Source organism: Callithrix jacchus, chromosome 2, assembly GCF_049354715.1.
Source record: "Callithrix jacchus isolate 240 chromosome 2, calJac240_pri, whole genome shotgun sequence".
Taxonomy (NCBI): Eukaryota; Metazoa; Chordata; class Mammalia; order Primates; family Cebidae; genus Callithrix; species Callithrix jacchus.
The window spans coordinates 205,854,899-205,872,891 of NC_133503.1; the positions used below are offsets into that span (position 1 = coordinate 205,854,899).

The following is a 17,993-nucleotide window of genomic DNA, read 5'->3' on the forward strand; positions in this document are numbered from 1 at the left end:
TCCTGCTCTGAAACTTGCCTCAGTCTCTTTTTCTGCCTTATGCCCCTCAGTGGAATTCTTTCTTCTGAGGAGATAAGAACTGAGGTTGCTGCGGAGCTGCAGATTCGCCGCAGTAACTCAGACCCTTCCACAGATAACAAACTCCGGTGAATATTATTTGACCAAAGTGGTCTTAAACTCAAAACTGGTATCAGAAAGTTAACTAGAAAATCCTGGGAATTAAGTGATGCATTTCTAAATAACCCATGATGACCAAAGAAGGAATTAAAGCGGGAGAAAATATGCTGAACTGACTGTTAATAAACATATCACATGTACAAGCTTGTGGGGTGCAGCTAATGCCAAGCTTAGGGGACAATCTGTAGTCCTAAATACCGCACAAACGAGGGCAGAGCGAAGGCTAAAATCAGTGACCTAAGCATCCACCCACCTCAAGAAATTAGGTGAAAGGAAAAAGAAATAATGAAAAAGGTAGCACAAGAAAATAATAAAGAGAATTAATTAAATAGAAAATAAGTCTTCATTAATTAAACCAAAATTCTGTCTTCCAAGAAGACTAATTTGGTAAACCCCTCGCAAAACTGGAGAGGTCAAGAGATGACTCAAGGGACCAACGAGGAGATGGAAACGGGGTGCCAGACCCTAGACACACCTGAAAAGCATTAGGCTCCACTTTCCAGGTGACCCGGCTGCAACTTCAGGGCCTGCACAGCTGTGCCCCCTGCCCCGAGCCCCCAGGCCCAGGTGACCCGGCTGCACCTGCAGGGGCTGCACAGCTGTGTCCCATACCCTGAGCCCCCAGGCCCAGGTGACCCGGCTGCACCTGCAGGGCCTGCACAGCTCTGTGCCCCCTGCCCTGAGCCCCCAGGCCCAGGTGACCCGGCTGCACCTGCAGGGCCTGCACAGCTCTGTGGCCCATGCCCCGACCCCTCAAGCCCAGGCAGAGTCCTGTGTGCATACCCTGTGCTCAGCTGTCCACCTGACCCTGTTTGAGAAAGGCTGTGAAACTAGGTAATTTGGACTTAACACTGTGGAACTGTAAGGTATTCTGAGCCCTGAGAGGAATTCGGCAGTGCCTAAGTCACCAAGTGTCAGCTGCAACTTCTGCTTTTTCCGGTGAATGGTTAGGGATAACCTGGAGGCACCAGAGGTAAGAATCTCTCAGAGCACGCTGCCCCCTCCTCACAGACTGTTAAACCATCTTCCTTGGAGTGCAGCAACCTGTACTAACCAAGTTGCTGTGAATTCGCTGCACCCTGCTGGAAGCATCCCTGCCTCTGCATGTGAAGCCTCAGCTTCCCCACTGCGGAGCAGGGACCCCATCCCTTTGGAGTCTGCATTCTGGGGCGGCCATGCTCATGCTTGCACTTGAATCTACTTAGTTACATTTCCTGAATCTGATTACTCAAGGCTGGCAGGGTCTACTGCCTGCAGACCCCAGGTGCTTGTGCTTGGGAACACAGGAGGGGCTGAAACAGACATACTGACCCCAGGGAGGCTTTGTGCACTCCAGTCAGACAGATCCCAAAGAGGAAGCAGCACCGGCGCGTGGCAAAGGAAGGAAAGGAAAAGGGCCAGGAAGTCTCTTCAGGATGGTGGCATCTCGGAGGTGAGGCCTCTGGCCAAGTAGCTGCTTTGGGGGTTGTCCAGGGGTGAAGCCCACAGAGGTGTGGAGCAGCCAGGAGGCTGGGGGCTGGAGGGGGAGCCAGTGGGGATGCCACGGGGCCCCCTGTGCCTGGCCAAGCTGGCTCCGAAGTGTTTCAGGGTCTGGTGGGGAGGTGGTAGCTGTGCCTGGAGGAGTCGAGGCTCAGCCGGGTGCGGCCAGGCAGGGGCCCTGGTCATGCCTGTAGCTTGGGTTTCTTAGGTCTGAGAGGCCACAGCTGCCAGGGTGGCTTGGAGGGAAGAGGGGACAGCTGGGTTTGCAGTGACTTTGGGTATCTGTGAGGCACTGGGGCAGACTCTGGAGTTGGAGCTCAGTGTGGGAGAAGGTCTGGGGTGGGGGCAGTCACCATGAAGGAGGTGTTAGCAGCCACCAGGATGGAGGAATAAGTGCAGAGGGGCACCCCCAGTGAAGATGTCGGGGGAGGAGCAAATGAGGGTGGACATTGAGGGAGAAGGGAGGAGGCCAGGGGGAGGGGTCCTCGGGTCGGGGACGAGGGCTCTGGAGAGGGCCCTCTCACCTGTAGGAAGACTGAGGGCTGACCGTGAGCCCCGCCTCCCAGGGCCACGGGGGCCAGACCAGCAAGGCAGGGGCGGGAAGCCAACCAGAGGGTTAGATCTGGAGCCAGAGCTGCGGGTACTCTGCGGTGGCCGCAGTGCAGGTGTGTTGGGAAGGGCCTTGTTTATGTTTCCCTGTGGACACGAGAGCTTCGAGTGCCGTCAGGCCCACCCAAAAACTTCCTCTTAAAGTGCTGATCGAGGGCCCCAGGTGCCCTGGCCAGGGTTGGCTTCTTGGGTGGCCATCAATGGGCAGTCAGGATCCTGGGGGCTCCCCGAGTGATGAGGCCCTGAGGGAGGTTGGCTTTGGAGATTTATGCACAGCTCATACCCTTAATTTTGGACCTTTTGTTATAGGCTATGTTGCCTCCCTGCCTCCCTGTTCCCGGCTCAGACCAGATGTCCCTGACAGAGAAGTCCCCTTGACTATTCCATCCTTAATGTGGAATGCAAAATATACCCCCACCCCACCGAGAAAGAGACACTGCATGTAGCCAATCAAATTGCTGTAACTGTGCACCAGTGTAACCCTATTAACTTTCCCCGGGTGGTGCCTATACAAATGGCCCAAACCCTCCCCACTTCAGGGCAGTGACCCCACCCTCTGCACTCTGTGTCCTCCCAGGTGGCCACCCTCAGAGCTTGTGCTCAAGTGAACTCCATATTTAATCATAGTGCCTGAATCTCAGCATTAAGGTTGATAGCTCAGCTCCCAACCCTTGCCTCCACCCAGCCCCACTCCCAGCCTCGGCCCCTGGACTCAATCCCCAGCTCTCAGCCCAGCCCCAGCCCTGGCCCCCTGGCCCTAGCTGCGCCCGAGCTGGGCAGGTCCTGCGGCCCCCATCTTCCCACCTCTGCTCCTCAGCGCCTGCTGCCACAGGATCCTCCCTATGATGTCTGTCCACCTGCTCTTGACCGCTGCTGAGCTTGCTTGGAGAATGTAGGTGTCCTGAGATTTCCGCCGCCTGCGAAACCAAATCTCAAACCTCAAGCCACTGTCCCCGACGTTCTGTGTCAGCCCGATCTCAGCCGTCTGCAGTCAGCAAACACCCGTGGCAGCACCGTCAGGCACACACGTGTCTCTGAATGGCTATTTTCTGGCCGACTGACCCAAATTCCTCAGTGCTGGAGGTCACTTAACCCAGACACCAAATGAGAAATGTGTGGGATGGGTCAGGGCGGGCGACACCACACTGCTCACGACTATGTGAGGCTGCCCGTGAGTGTGCAAGGGAGTGTCTGTGCGCAGGACAACTGCCCGTGAGTGTGCGAGGCCGCTCGTGAGTGTGCGAGGGAGTGTCTGTGTGCAGGACGACTGCCTGTGAGCGTGCAAGGCTGCTCAGGAGTGTGCAAGGGAGTGCCTGTGTGCAGGACAGCTGCCCGTGAGCGTGCAAGGCTGCTCGGGAGTGTGCAAGGGAGTGCCTGTGTGCAGGATAGCTGCCCATGAGCGTGCAAAGCTGCTTGGGAGTGTGCAAGGGAGTGCCTGTGTGCAGGACAGCTGCCCGTGAGCGTGCGAGGCTGCTCGAGAGTGTGCAACAGATGCAGAACAGCTGCCCGTGAGTGTGCGAGGCTGTGCACAAGTGAGGCTACTTGTGTGTGAGGCCACGCACCCTCACGGCCTCTGTCAAGAAGGGAGGGACCTGCCCTCCCTCAGTACAGCTGAGTCACAGGTAGAGCCCTGCCCACCGTGGCACGCCAGTGAAGCCCCCTCTGGGAAGGCCCCCGTGTTCACCTCTGCACAGGCTCCATGACGCAGTCCCTGAGGAGATGCTTGCTCCTCTGCCCCTGAACTGCGCATGGATGGAGAAGACAAGGAACTCCTGCAGCTTTCGGAAGGCTAACGTTTTCAAGAATTTACCAAAGAACAACAGAAAACAGAACATCACGGTGCGGCTCCTCCCAGGTTCACTCCCTCCCAGTTCCTCCACTCGCCTCAAGTGAGACAAGGCTCTGGGGCCCTCTGGTAGGGCCTGGCTTGGCCTGCATCTGCTTGGGCCTGCGGCGCTACCTTGAAGGACTCCTTGGACAGGTAGACGTCGTGGCCGCTCTCCAGCTTCTGGGTCTTACTGAACAGGATGAGCTCTTCAAAGAGGAACACATGCCTCATGCACTTCTTCCTCCCGCAGAGAACGACAAACTCATCCCGGCATCGCAGCTGCCCCTGCTGTTTCAAATTCACCTGCAGAGGAACATGCAGGTGGATTTCATCCAAGAAAGTCTGGCCTCTGTGGTCACACAAGTCACTGTCCCTGTCTAAACGTGTTGGCTTTGTGACAAGCAAGACAGAACAGCAGCCAAACTGCCACAAAATATGGCAACTCTGCCTTCACATTAGCTGTCGACGTAAAGGTTTCAAAGAGCGTCAGAACAGAAACTGCAGCATCACATCTGAAAGCTCAGGAACTCACCCAGCTCCCCCAACCCTCCCGTCTGACGCTCTGGACCCTGTGCAGGGGCTGAGGGTCCCACACCCCCACGTTCCAGGGTCTTATGTGCAAAGATTACAGGGAAATCCTCTGATTTATGTAACTTTCCACTTTAAAGCCCTTTCATCCATTTTTTTTGGAATCTCCTGTTGAGGTGGTTCTAGGGTCCCCTCACTAGATGGACCCTGGGAGCCCGACGGCTCCTCTCTCATCCCCACAGAAATCCCCTCATACTGGGTCAGGGCACACAGCAGCCCCAAGAGATGGAGTTGCCGCACCCAGCAGGCTGTCCCTCCCCTGTGGAATTTACCCAGATGACAGACGCGGTTGGCAGAGCTCTCCCATGATCTCTATCCCACAGACACCCCTGGGGCTCCTTGGCAGAGGATGCTGGGACAGCCTGAGACCAGGAAGACTGACTGCTACTTCCCAGAAGCAGCCTGAGTCTATGGGTGTTGGGGGCCCGAGACGGGCCTGCCTCCTCCAGCTGAGGTGGGGTCCTACCCTCCATGGCCCTGCTCTGACATTGGGGTGTCACCCATCCCAGATAGGGGACACGGCAGCCTGCTGGAGCACAGCCGGCATCCCCATGCACTGGCCATTTCTCAGCTCACCTGTGGCCTTTCGGGCGTCTGGGGTTGGGGCTGCCGCACAAGCTGCGCGGCGGGGCCTGTGAGACCCATGCAGCTGGTCCTGGGCCCCGAATGAATGAGCCAAGGTCAGCACCCACGCCTTCTCACACGAGGCTGGGGTGTGACGCCCATGCCCACCTGTGTTAAATACAGCCCAGGTAAGCAGACTTCCAGCCATTCAGAGCCAGTCTGCCTTGCGTGCGCTGTGAAAATACAGCCACAACTGCCAGCCATGGACAAACCCAGGGCTCCAGGACCTCGAACCCTGCTGTTCCCACCATTGCCCAGGCAGGTAAGACCCTCTTCTGGTGGCGCCCCCGTGGCCTCCACCATCGCCCAGGCAGGTAAGACCCTCTCCTGGTGGTGCCCCTGTGGCCTCCACCATCGCCCAGGCAGGTAAGACCCTCTCCTGGTGGTGCCCCCGTGGCCCTGAGGAGGCTGTGCTCTGAGGGACATCTCCTGGGCAAATCTGCCAGAGCATCACCAAGAAAACTGTGACTTCCCCACCAGTGGCCTCACAATCCCCCAGCCTGCCGGAGCTGCCAGCAGTCAGGGCACTTACGTCACAGCCGCGGATGGCATCCATGGCCAGCAGGTCATTGCCGCGGCGCAGCTGGAAGCAGACCATGGCCTCGGCGGCTCGGAGCTCACCCAGCTCCTGCCCGTGGGCCGGGCCGCGGCTGGCCTCCTTGAGCAGGTCCTGGAGCAGGAGCGCGTACTTGGCCACGCGCTGCACAGGCCGCAGCAGGTAGGAGGCCAGGTCCATCTTGTCACCCAGCTCCCGCTGCTTGTCCTGCAAGGGCGGGCAGGAGGGTCAGCTCCAGCCTGGCTGGGGGTCAGGCGGGCTGTGGGGGGTGCGCTGAGGGTGATGACCTTGAAGAAGGCGTTGCCATGGCTGCTGAGCAGGGCGTCCGACTGGGGCTTGTTCTTGCTGTAGATTGCGTACATCCCAAACTGCTCTTCCTGGAAAAGTGGAGGCGACTGCTTGGCTGTGGGAGTGACAGGCCCAGAGACGGCAGGCGCCTGCAGCCCAGGTCAGACTTGTAACTGTAACTGCTCCTGTCCTGAGACCCTCCAGACTCTTACCATAATCAGGCAAAAGGGAGACACGTTCCTTCATTAAAGACTATCGAATGTCCCTAGCACGGGGGCTCTAGGGGTGACCAGTTTACCAGGTGCAGCCTCAATGCTGAGAATTCTGTAATTTGTCTTTAAAGCACAGACTCCAGGGGGTCGGGGGGCTGGGGTCAGGGGGAAGAGGATGCAGCAAGCAGTGGGCCTGGGAGGGGGTGGGGGGCATTGGAATGATTTGGTCACTGGCCAAGAGCTAAAGCTGTCAAGACATTTCAAATTGCCACAATTAGTCAGTATAAATCTGCACTTTACGTCTAAAAGCACATTTTAAGAAAACACTGAGGTTCGGCAAGGTGGCTCATGCCTGTAATCCCAGCACTTTGGGAGGCTGAGGTGGGCGGATCACAAGGTCAGGAGTTGGAGACCAGCCTGGCCAGCATGGTGAACCCCATCTCTACTAAAAATACAAAACTTAGCCAGGCCTGGTGGTGTGCACCTGTAGTCCCAGCTACTCGGGGCAGAATTGCTTGAACTCGGGAGGCGGAGGGTGCAGTGAGCCAAGATCTCACCACTGCACTCCAGCCTGGGAGACAGAGCGAGACTCCATCTCAAACAAAAAAAAAAAAAAAAGAAAATGCTGAAAAGATGTAACATGTGTTTCTTTGGTCCACGGCTGTGTTCGTCTTGATAATTTGTGCTTAATGGTCTGGGACACATGTCCCATCTGCCCATGGCACTCTGTGAGCACCTGTGGAAAACCTGTCAGTTTCTTTCCAGAGTAAATTAAAACGCTTTATTAAAGACTCTCATACAGAGACTCCACTTTCAGCATTGAGACTTACGAGAAGACATTGAGTCTGTACATTCAACGTGCTTCCAGCTGAAAGTCTCACAAGGGAGTTCTCGTGATGGGACCAACTGGTCCCTCTGGCCGGTAACAGGGCAGCCAGAGGCAGGGGGCCTGCAAAGGGGTGAGGCCTGGCCCTGGAAGGTGATTCCAGGAAAACTGTTTCTGGCCAATCAGCCAGAAGTGGTAAAGGGGCAGGGCTGCTGCTGGGGTGCATGTGATGGTGTCGGCGGATGATGCCCCCTCCTCCGGGGCAGTAGGGACGCCATCGGTCACACCACCCGCAAAGCACAGGCTTATCCATGTGGGGCACCTGTTTATTGGCTGGTCTTACCATCCCGTCAGGGCCAGCTCCGAAACCTGGACTGAAGCTATCTGAACTGCCTGACACGTGGGCCCTGTAGGGTCCCCGCTCCCTGATGCCAGCTTCACCCACCATGTTGGCCCGGTGCCCACGCTGTGGCCTGCACTCACATGTCTCAAGAAACTGCGGCCCACAGCCAAGGGGCAGTGCCCGCAGTGCTCCAGCTCTTGGAGGAAGTGCTGCTGGTGGAAATCGTGGAGCTTCTCCAAGTTGCCAAAAATAACGTCATGCTTCCCTCGAAGGCCCTGTGGCAGGTCCGTTCTTTCCATTTCCGGAAAATAGTTGTCGATGACGTATGCTAAGCACCGCACGTACTCCCTCTCTGTGAAGATCATCTCGGCCACGATGTGCTTCAGGCGGCTGCTGGAAGACACAGAGATCCCAGGGTGCATGCCCCCCACACGGACACGTTATTAAAAGCAGTTCATGCCTGAGACAAACATGAAAACCCAGAGGGATGAAAGGGTCACATGTGGACCAGAGGCACATGGGCAACCTCGGGATGCAAGATAAAGAACCTGGCTGGGCGCGGTGGCTCACGTCTGTAATCCCAGCACTTTGGGAGGCTGAGGCAGGCAGATCACCTGAGGTCGGGAGTTTGAGACCAGCCTGACCAACATGGAGAAACCCTGTCTCTACTAAAAACACAAAATTAGCTGGATGTGGTGGCACATGCCTGTAGTCCCAGCTACTCGGGAGGCTGAGGCAGGATAATCGCTTGAAGCCAGGAGGCAGAGGTTTTGGTGAGCCAAGATCGTTCTACTGCACTCCAGCCTGGGCAATAAGATCTCAAAGAGAAAAAAAAATGCAACTTTCAGTCGTCCCTCGGAATGTCCTCAGCAGGGAGCGACTCACCTCTGCTCACGCTCTGTTACCTGGAGCAGCTCCCTTGATACACAGTAACTTGAAAAGATAAGAACTGTTTCAAAAAGAAACTTGTCACGTGAAACATTTCCCTATTATTGATCATGGCCATTCAGATGAAAGATCCCTTTGGAAATCGAAAAAGACAGATTCCCAGGCCCCCTAACTGAAACTCTGAACATAAGGGTTTCTCATTCCAGCTGGTTTGATTCTAGCAGTAAGATGAGGCAAACACTTCAGCAGCGAGGTGCCTGCAAGGACGGCTGAAGGGGAAGTCATGTGAGAAAACAGCTTTCAGGTTCATGCCCACTGCTGACTAAGCAGGAAGTTTTCTGAAGTCAGCTTCCACCTCAGTCACTCCTGACACGGGGGCTCAGCACCCTAAGCAGCAGCTGCAGGGGGACTCCGGGCTGTAGCAGCAGGAGAGTGAGGCCGGGCGCAGGGTGGCCAGAGGTAGACAACAGCAGGCTAGGCCCCAGGGATGGCCATCCATGGAACCCTCCTCCCAGCCTTGGCTGGGGTCTTCCTGCCTTGGAAGAGGGTCCTGAGGAGGGGATGCTCAGCAGGCTTTCTAGGAGCCTGTTCTGTTCCCCTGATGGGTGAGCCTCTCATGCACTTCTGGGCCTTCGGAGAGCCCTTCCTGACGGCGCACACACATCGACAGGAGATGTGGGCTCCTCTGTGGCTGCCTGGGGTCTCACCACGTCTGTATCCCCAGGGCTGGGCAGAACCTGGAGGACCCACCCGTGTTGCCCTGAGAGTGGAGAAGTGGGCTGGCCAGTGTGGTCAGCGTGGCCGGGATGGATCCTTGTGTGCAAAACTGCTGTGCTGTGATCAGAGACCCAAACTGGGCTTCCCAAGTCAGGTGGTGTTTTTGTGCATTTTTTTTTTTGCAATTAAAAAACATGCTAAGTATCCAAGAACACTTCTACGTTCACCAAAAACATGCAGGATGCTTAGACCGGTGGCTGAGTTTCATAAGCTGGCTGGAGTGGGGCCACCCGGTCACTCAGCAACCGAGCTTGGCTAGCGTGTGAGCCTGGAGGGCAGGGCCCGGCCTGGGCTTCGGGACTCCCCGTGAGAAGGTTCTCTGGGTCCCGCTGAGGTGGGATCTGTGGCTAGCGTGTGAGCCTGGAGGCCAAGGCCCGGCCTGGGCTTCGGGACTCCCCGTGAGAAGGTTCTCTGGGTCCCGCTGAGGTGGGATCTGTGGCTAGCGTGTGAGCCTGGAGGCCAAGGCCCGGCCTGGGCTTCGGGACTCCCCGTGAGAAGGTTCTCTGGGTCCCGCTGAGGTGGGATCTGGGTGTGTCCCACAGCTCTGCGCCTCAGACAGCACCTATCAACTGCACCTGAGCCGGGGCCCCATCCTAATGAACTGTAAGGTGCGCCGTTCTCCACTCCAGAGTGTCTGAGCCCGACCTTCTTAAATAACTCCGTCCTAGTGATACCAGTAGGAGCTGGCAGATTTTTTCTACTATTGTTTTTGTATTTACTTGTTTTTTAAGTTGGAAAAACTTAAAAGCCACTAATGATGGGAAGCATAGCCGTGGGCAGAAATGCTCCTGGAAGCACATCGCGTTCACACACAGCTGCAGAGTGTGTCCGTCACTCCTGCATGCTAGAGGGGACAGCTTCTCACCATTTCTGAGATCACAGCAAATCCTGGTGGGTCAGGACTGTCCCTCACAGCACAGGCGGGCAGAGCGAGGCCTGAAGCCTCCACCACACAACAGCCTCCTCAGTAAATATCCAGAAACAAAATCAGAACGAGGACGGTAAACGGACAATCCCGAGGAAGCGATGGCTGGAAACCCCCCGGGGGCGGGCAGGGTCTCCACCTCCTGCATTCTGCTGCCCCCAAACCTGAAACACGGGCTCAGCGGAGACAGAAGCCTGTCCCTGCAGCCACCTGCTGAGACTCAGGGACAGCACTTGGCATTTTCCCTCTGTTTAGGGACTGGGAAGGACCCAGCTCATACACAGGTTCAGCTGGCAGATACCCCCTGAATCACTCATGCCAATGGTAAAAATCAGAACTTCAGGTTCTACCTAGAGCGTTAATTTTAACAAGATAAAGACTGAGGTTTGGCAACCTAAAGGTGTGTTTTAGAAGAGTGTTCTGAAGCCTTCTCAACTCAGATAAAACCTGTGCCCAGAGCATGAGGAGGAAGCCCCTTTGATGGAGCTTAGGGCAGGGATCTCCACGCCCTGGGCCACAGCCCCTTACAGTCTGTGGCCTCTGAGGAACCGGGCCCACAGCAGGTGGAGAGTGGGTGAGGAGCTCCACCTCCTGTCCGTCAGATCAGCGGTGGCACTCGATTCTCGGAGGACGCAAATGCGACCGTGAACTGTGCATGCTTGGGATCTAGGGTTTGTGCTCCTTATGAGAATCTAACTCATGCCCGATTATCTTAGAGCAGTTTCATCCCCAAACCATCCCCCCAACCCCTGTGATCTGTGGGAAAACTGTCTTCCATGAAACCGGTCCCCGATGCCAAGAAGGCTGAGGACCACTGGCCAAAGACACAGAAGACAACCCAGCAAGCAGAGCATCTCATGAAATCCTCCACCTCCAGCCCTTACGACAGTACCAAGTGGACGGAAGACGGAGGTCCAGATGGCATCCGGCCTAGACAGGGGCTGAGGGCACCCACCCTTGCCAGTGAGTGGACAGTGTCCTTGGCAGTTGTCCTCTTACAGGCGTGACAAGGGAGGAGGGACCTCTTCAGTGGGGTAATGGACACATGGGCACGCCTTCTTACCCCTCAACACTTAGAGACTTTCTAAAGGTTATTTTTAAGGTAACTCTTCTTGCTTTCAGGGGCTTGAATTGCAGCTGTAATTTTCTGTAAGTGGGCTGTAGGTACCTAGAGGTGGCCACACAGTTACTTAACCACTGGGGTGAGGGTGTGCAGGTTTCCACACACCGTCCTAAGGGAAGCACTTTTCTGTGGTCCTCTCTGAACATGGGGGCAGGTAATTAATATCTAGTTTAAAACTGTGTTTCTTTAGGTGGATGCAGAGGGACGTCTGTGGATTTACTTTCTACTTTGCAAAATAGAGTTTAATGCTGAAATGGCTTAGAATGTCTAGACACCCAAAGGCCACTAGGACCAGAGGAGGGGACGGCCACCTCACCTGCCCACCTGCCGCCTCCTGTCCTCCTCAGCAGAGTGGAGCCTCGAGGGAGAGGACAGACTCTGGCTCCGAGTGACTAGGGGGCTCCCGGCATCTGGTCCCAGCGGGGGCTCCTTCTCTGCGGCCACAGTGCTAGTCACCTCCAGGCCCCTGATAAAGACATCGGTGTGGCCTGGCTGGCAGGAGTCCCCGGGGCCACTGTGGGCCTGAGGCATCTCAAAACTTTGAGTTTTCTTTATCATTTTCTTCTGGGGATGTTTCCTGGGGCGGCTGGCCGGGGTCTGGGCGGGCTCAGAGGAGCAGGCAGAGCTGCCCTCCGGGTGGGCCTTGCTGGCCCCTGACCTAGGAAGGCCCTCGAGGGGAGACAGTGGGTCCCACAGAGCACACAGCCCTGGGCTCAGAGGCTCCCCATCCTGTCTGCACAGAAGGGCTCGTCCAGGGAGGCTGGACAGTGGTTGGATAGGGACTGAGGGTGGCCTATGGGTCCTCTTCATGGCCTCCTGGGCACGCTCATGCTTTGGGGGCTTCTGGACAAGGGGAGGTGAACTGGGGCTTGGGGCAGCCTCAAAAAGGGCCTCTTCCAGATAAAGCCGGTTCTGGGGGCCCTGCTGCAATGCCCACGGTCTCCGCAGGGCATGACGCTCCAGCACTGCCATGCCCGCTCTGGGGAAGGCCTCTGCAGCCACCGAGGCAGCCTCCTGGTCACAGCTCCTCACACACTCAGTCACAGGTGAGGCGGGATGAGCCTCCAGGTCCAGGGTCCCCATCCAGCTGCTCACCTGAGGGACAAGGAGGGCTCTGTTAGTGCAGCAGAGGACGGTCCACCCTGGAGCCGTATTAGGCCCTGCTTCCCCCCAGGTCGGCCCAGTCAGGGACCAGGGCACCAGGCAGCAGAGCGAGAGGCAGCCCCGCCACCCAGTGGGGCCATGGCCGGGTTCCACTGAAGGGCAGGTGGGCTGGTTCTGACCCCCAGGGTCCATTCTCCATGGCAGGGGGCACCATGGGGGGATGTCCTAGGACCATGGTGTAGGTCAGTTAAGCCACATCCTGTGAGCTGAGCGAGGCGTGACGGGCAGACGGCCCTACCCCGCTCTGGCCACCCCATGACCCCTTAAATGCTGTCCTGACAGGTGAGTCCAAGACCTCTGGCCTGGGTTCCTAACGGCGGGTGGTGCAGGGTGCAGGGAGCTTGCAGGGGTGCACTCGGCTATGGCACGTGCTCGGGGTTTTGGCGGTGGGTGGGATTCTGTAACTGATCCGGGAAACACTGTGTTTGTTTGGCTGGTCTGTTCAGTACAGTAACGAAAGCTCAGAGCCTTCTCCAGAGAGCCGTGGGTGTAGAGGCTGGGGTCCATCGCAGGTGCCCGGCCACTGCCCCAGAGCCTGGCCCACTGCCACTTGTGTGGAGAGGCACTTGCTAAATGTCCACAGCCTAAGGAGCAGGGATCCCAGAGGCACACCATCTGCCCCGCTGGGTCTCTTACCGTCTCACGGAACTCGGATGGGTGGGTCCAGCTGGCCAGCTCTCTCTCCCTCCACTCAGCCTGGCTGACCATGACGCTCAGGTCCCTTCTGAAATCCTGGGCCATTTCCTCTGTACACTGCGGGTTTTCCTTCGCCAGCCGCAGTCCTTTCTGGCAGGATTGCTGTGCCCAAGGAACAAAGCGTTAGTACAAGCTGGGTTTTCCGTGTCCGCGTCTCCAGCTATAGGCCGGGTCTGCATGCAGCCACGGACACCAGGCTCGGACAGCCCACAGAGCTGCCTGCCGCGGCCTCCCACTATCCAGAGCCAGAAACAAGGGACTGAGGAGTTTCTCTAGTTCTCTTCCAGACCATGATTTGATCTACACAGGGGAAGAACGTTTCATATCTAAACACGCAGCAGAGGCACACTCTGGGATTTAGCAGGAACGAGGGAGGGAGGCGTCTTGGTCACATGCTGCATACACGCTGCATAGGGCTGACGACCCCGAGGCGTAACTGCCTGTAACACGATTGATGAGAGGTGTTAACGGGCCTCTACGCTCAAGCACCAAAGTATTTTCATTGGAAATGGGAATTAAAATCATTGAACGATGCATCCGGAGCTTTCTGTTTTGAAACTGGTGAATATGCTAAACATTTCCAGAAATATTCTTCTGCTTGGCCCCTTGGGGCTACGTGGGAAAGACGGGGAGCCCCTGGCTGAGCCCTGCTGGACACAGCACCTGTGGCTGCTCACCCTGGTGGCAAGACCAAGGTTCTTATTTTGGAGGCGTTTATCAGTGGATTCAGTGGAAATCTCACAGGTGAGCCCTTCCCGTTGTCATTAAACAGCAGTGCCTGGGGTAGCCGCCGGTCAGATGCCCCAGGACGAGGCCCGTTGTGAAGAAGAAAACGGCTGGCTGGATCCACAACCATCAGAAAGGTATCAAATGGCCCCAGATACGCAGCAGGAGGAAAGCGAGAGACCAGCGCGCAGTCTGCAAACAGAGCCAGAGTGAAGGAGAGTCCAGCATCTTGCTTCTTAGGAGCACGGGTGGGGCAGGGGCGGCACAGAGCCGGAGCCGGCCTCCAACCTTGCAGAAAAGCCAGCTGTCATTGATTTCAAGGTTTAAATACGAAAATTCAAGTCGTCAAGGTTCTATGATGAAATACACTCAATTCTATAACCTTAAGGTAGAAAGCGCTGTTTAAAAGGTGAGCTGGAGGACAAAGGACAAAGCGGGAAAACAAACGTCACATGTAGGGTCCATATAACACAGACAGGTGCTCATCGACCCCACAAAGGTTGCCTCAAGCAGGAGCAAGTGATTCACTACAGAAATGAACGTGTGACGTGAATGTTCAGCTGCAGCCTGGAAGATCCGAGCAAGTGATTCACTACAGAAATGAACGTGTGACATGAATGTTCAGCTGCAGCCTGGAAGCTCCGAGCAAGTGATTCACTTCAGAAATGAACGTGTGATGTGAATGTTCAGCTGCAGCCTGGAAGATCCGAGCGCACTCCGCTGAGGGCTCCGTTTTCCCCGGCGCGGCCAGCGGGAGGCAGGGGCGGGTTGAGTGCCGCGGCCCATGCGTGGAGACCTCTGGAAACGAAAGGCCTGACCCCAGCCATCCGAGCCAAGGCATGTGTCCAGAGTCCAGACCCACAGACTGAAGGAAGCAGACACAGGAATGTTCAACATGGGATGTTTCTGACAGTGGAGGATGAGGAGCCCAGGGCATCAGGTGGGAGCCCTGTGGACATGACTTGGGGACTGAGCTGGCAGCGCACGCCCACAGGGTGTTGAGGCCGCCACACACAGCATCTTCCCGTGTGTGTAAAAATCTATTTGTTTCTGATTTCCCCACACGGTGCATGCACTTCAGAGTTAACTACAGAGAGAGAGACGTGCACGTTACGCACGGTGTGATCACCTGTCAGATTACAAGGTGCAGTTTCTGGGTGGAGACTGCAGAGTGACACGTGCCGTCTTGAGACAGCACTAAGGCCTGCAAGCATCTTCAGGTGTGACCCTCAGCATGACGGGCGAGAGCTGCCGGGGCTGGGAAGATGGTGGGAGTGGCAGGGTCTGAGAAGAGCAGAGGCCAGTCCTGAGACTCCACAGGACAGGGGCAGGGGTGTGGCAGGGAAGGGGCCGGGGTGGGGTGATCCTGGCCATGCGGGGGGGGGGGCAGGGAGAAGTGGGTGAGCGCTGAGCTGAGGCCACACCCCCCCCTTCAAGCAGGGATTAGAGAAGAGGCTGAAGACACACAGGCTTCCTAATCTGGGGTCACCAGGAAAGCCTCTGGCACCAGAAGGAAGCCGAAGATGCCATAGGCCGTGCAGACTCATCATGACGAGCACAGAGTGGGACATTCAGAAAAGATGCCCATGGGGTTAGAAAGCAAGGGCGGCAACAAAAGCCTCAATCACAGGGTTAGGGCGCAAAGGTGAGAAACTCCAGCCTGCAAGGACGGTGCCCGGCCAGGGGTGAGGAAAATCACAGGAACAGGACAGAAAACTCCAGAACCAGCTAGAAGTGTGGAGCTGTGGGAAATGCAAGCGCCACGAAGGACATTTCATGGAATTCCCAGAACAGGGCGTGATGCACACCAGGGAGAGCACACCTGCCCTCCGCCCCTCCCTGGGCAGCCCTCAGATCCCAGGGCCCTGAGGAAGGTCCTCCTCGGGGAAGCTGAGCACGGGCACAGGTCTTCTAGCTGGAGGGAAACTGAAGTGGCTGCTGGCCACGAAGGTGGAGCAGAGGTGCTTTTAGATGCCACGGCCTCAGAAATGCTCATCCCAAGATGCCTTTCTCTGGGAAGTCCTGGAAGTTATTCTGCATAAAATGCCAAAGTAAATGAAAAAAGAGGAAGACCCCACAAGACGGGGCAGAGGGAGGAGGAGATGGATGAGACCACACAAAACGGGATAGAAGTGGGAGCGAGATGGAGGAGAGCCCAGGACGGGGCAGAGAGGGGAGTGAGATGGAGGAGACCCCAGGATGGGGCAGAGGTGGGAGAGGAAGATGGAGGAGACCACAGGACAGGGCAGAGGGGGGACGGAAGACCCCACAGGATGGGGCAGAGGGAGGAGGGGAAGACCCCCCAGGATGAGACAGAGGGAGGAGAAGATGGGAGAGACCCCTCAGTACAGGATGGGGGAGAGGGGAAGACGGAGGAGACCCCCAGGACGGAGGGCCCAGGCTGGAGACAGCGCCGACTGGCTGTGGCTGCCGCTCTGTCCAGATCCCCCCTTGCCTGGTCTGGGGTTCCTGCTCCTGCCCCAGCGCTTGGACCAGCTGGGCCCGGCTGACGCCTGGGAGCTGGGTCAGTTGGGAGGCTGGGGGCATGCACTCCGCCTGGTGTCCCTGCTGCACATCCTTGCCCGAGGCCCTGGCGAGGGCCAGTGTGTGGACTCGGAGGCCTGTGGAGCTTCGTCTGTAGACCGGAGGGCCAGGGGAGACTCCGGCCCCGCCACACAGCGCTCCGGGCCGCCGGCGCCCTCACATGTACATTTGTTGCAGTATTGGTTGTTGATAAAATAATAAGGATTTGTATAAAAACATATACAAGTTTTGAAAAGAGTTGATATGTGAGAAAAGAAACTTTTCATCTGAGTGTGCACCTTTAAACTGTCAGGCCCAGAGGCATCAAAGGGAGGAGCAGCCTTACACACGTCCCCCAAGCTAAGCAATAGTTTCCGAGCTGCTGCTGTGTGGACCCTGGACCCGGCAGTGTGTCCACCAAGGGCCATTAGTAAGCCCAGCCACGCTGCACGCTGGACACAACTCACACCATAGCCCAGCAGCACACGGCCAGTCCGCACCAGTGCCATTGCCGTGAGCCGGAGAACTCACAAAAAGCCACTTCTGTCATCACCCCTCTCCTGATTCATCCTTTTTTCTTTAAAACCTCGAGCCTCAGCTGGGCGTGGTGGTTCACGCCTGTAATCCCAGCACTTTGGGAGGCTGAGGCAGGTGGATCATGAGGTCAGGAGTTTGAGACCTGCCTGACCAACATGGTTGAAACCCCGTCTCTACTAAAGACACAAAAATCAGCTGGGTGTGGTGGTGTGCACCTGTAATCCCAGTTACTCAGGAGGCTGAGGCAGGAGAATCACTTGAACCTGGGAGGTGGAGGTTGCAGTGAGCCGAGATCATGCCACTGCACTCCAGCCGGGGCGATACAGCAAGACTCAGTGTCAAAAAAAAAAAAAAAGACCTTCAAGCCGCTTCCAGAGCCACTTCCTGAGGTTCACCTGGAGGCACTTCCCAGGCTGCCGTCCTTGGCTGCGGCCCAGGCGCTCTCTACCTGCGTGGGTTTTGCCCGCTTCTCTCGGCCAACATGTGCACACATGGAGAAAGCGTCCAGAAGAAAATACACTGAGGTGCTCACACTGGTCGCTTCAGAAGGCACAGTGTGAAATTATTTTTCTCCTTGGCCTCCTCTGCATTAAATAAATCTTTTTTCCACTGATCCAGTATCTCTCATGTAAAAAATAAAGTTTATTTCTTTTTACACAAGCAGGAAGACATGCTCTATCCTGACAAAATTTCATTCCACATGGAAATCAGGTCAAGGCCCAAAAGACTCGGCGTGAAGGTGAGAGGGTCGCCGTGGCCAGCCTGGCCTGGAGGGGATGCTGGCCCGGCTGGCTTCCTCCTGCAGCTCTGACCTGGTCATCCCCTTCCTGGAGTGAGGCCAGCTCCCGGAGGTGCTCCAGCTGCTGGAGGCGGTTGTTCAAGGCGAGGACCAGCCTGTGCACCTCCTCATCCACTTGGTCGTACAGCCCTCTTGCGGCCTCCAGGGCGTCCCTGAGGAAGAGAGGGCAGTCCTCCGGCTCCCAGGTGACCCCCTGAGGAGTCTGCTTGTGGTGACAACCCCATGTAAAACCCTGCTCTTTCCAACCCTCATGCAGAAGGCACCAGGAGCCCCAGGAGAAGGCCCACTGCCGGGGCAGCTGCCCA

The 17,993-nt window shown here is 56.7% G+C and overlaps 1 protein-coding gene across 1 annotated transcript in view; it reads right to left on the reverse strand.

Annotated features, from left to right (window-relative positions):
• Nucleotides 1–17,993, reverse strand: part of PLEKHG4B (pleckstrin homology and RhoGEF domain containing G4B) — a 93,075-nt gene that overhangs the window by 6,100 nt on the left and 68,982 nt on the right. Inside the window, 8 exon segments of the mRNA XM_035291877.3 lie at nucleotides 3,070–3,250; nucleotides 4,226–4,396; nucleotides 5,838–6,068; nucleotides 6,149–6,238; nucleotides 7,671–7,923; nucleotides 11,560–12,338; nucleotides 13,044–13,205; nucleotides 17,702–17,840. Coding sequence (XP_035147768.3) covers nucleotides 3,070–3,250; nucleotides 4,226–4,396; nucleotides 5,838–6,068; nucleotides 6,149–6,238; nucleotides 7,671–7,923; nucleotides 11,560–12,338; nucleotides 13,044–13,205; nucleotides 17,702–17,840 — 2,006 coding nt within the window.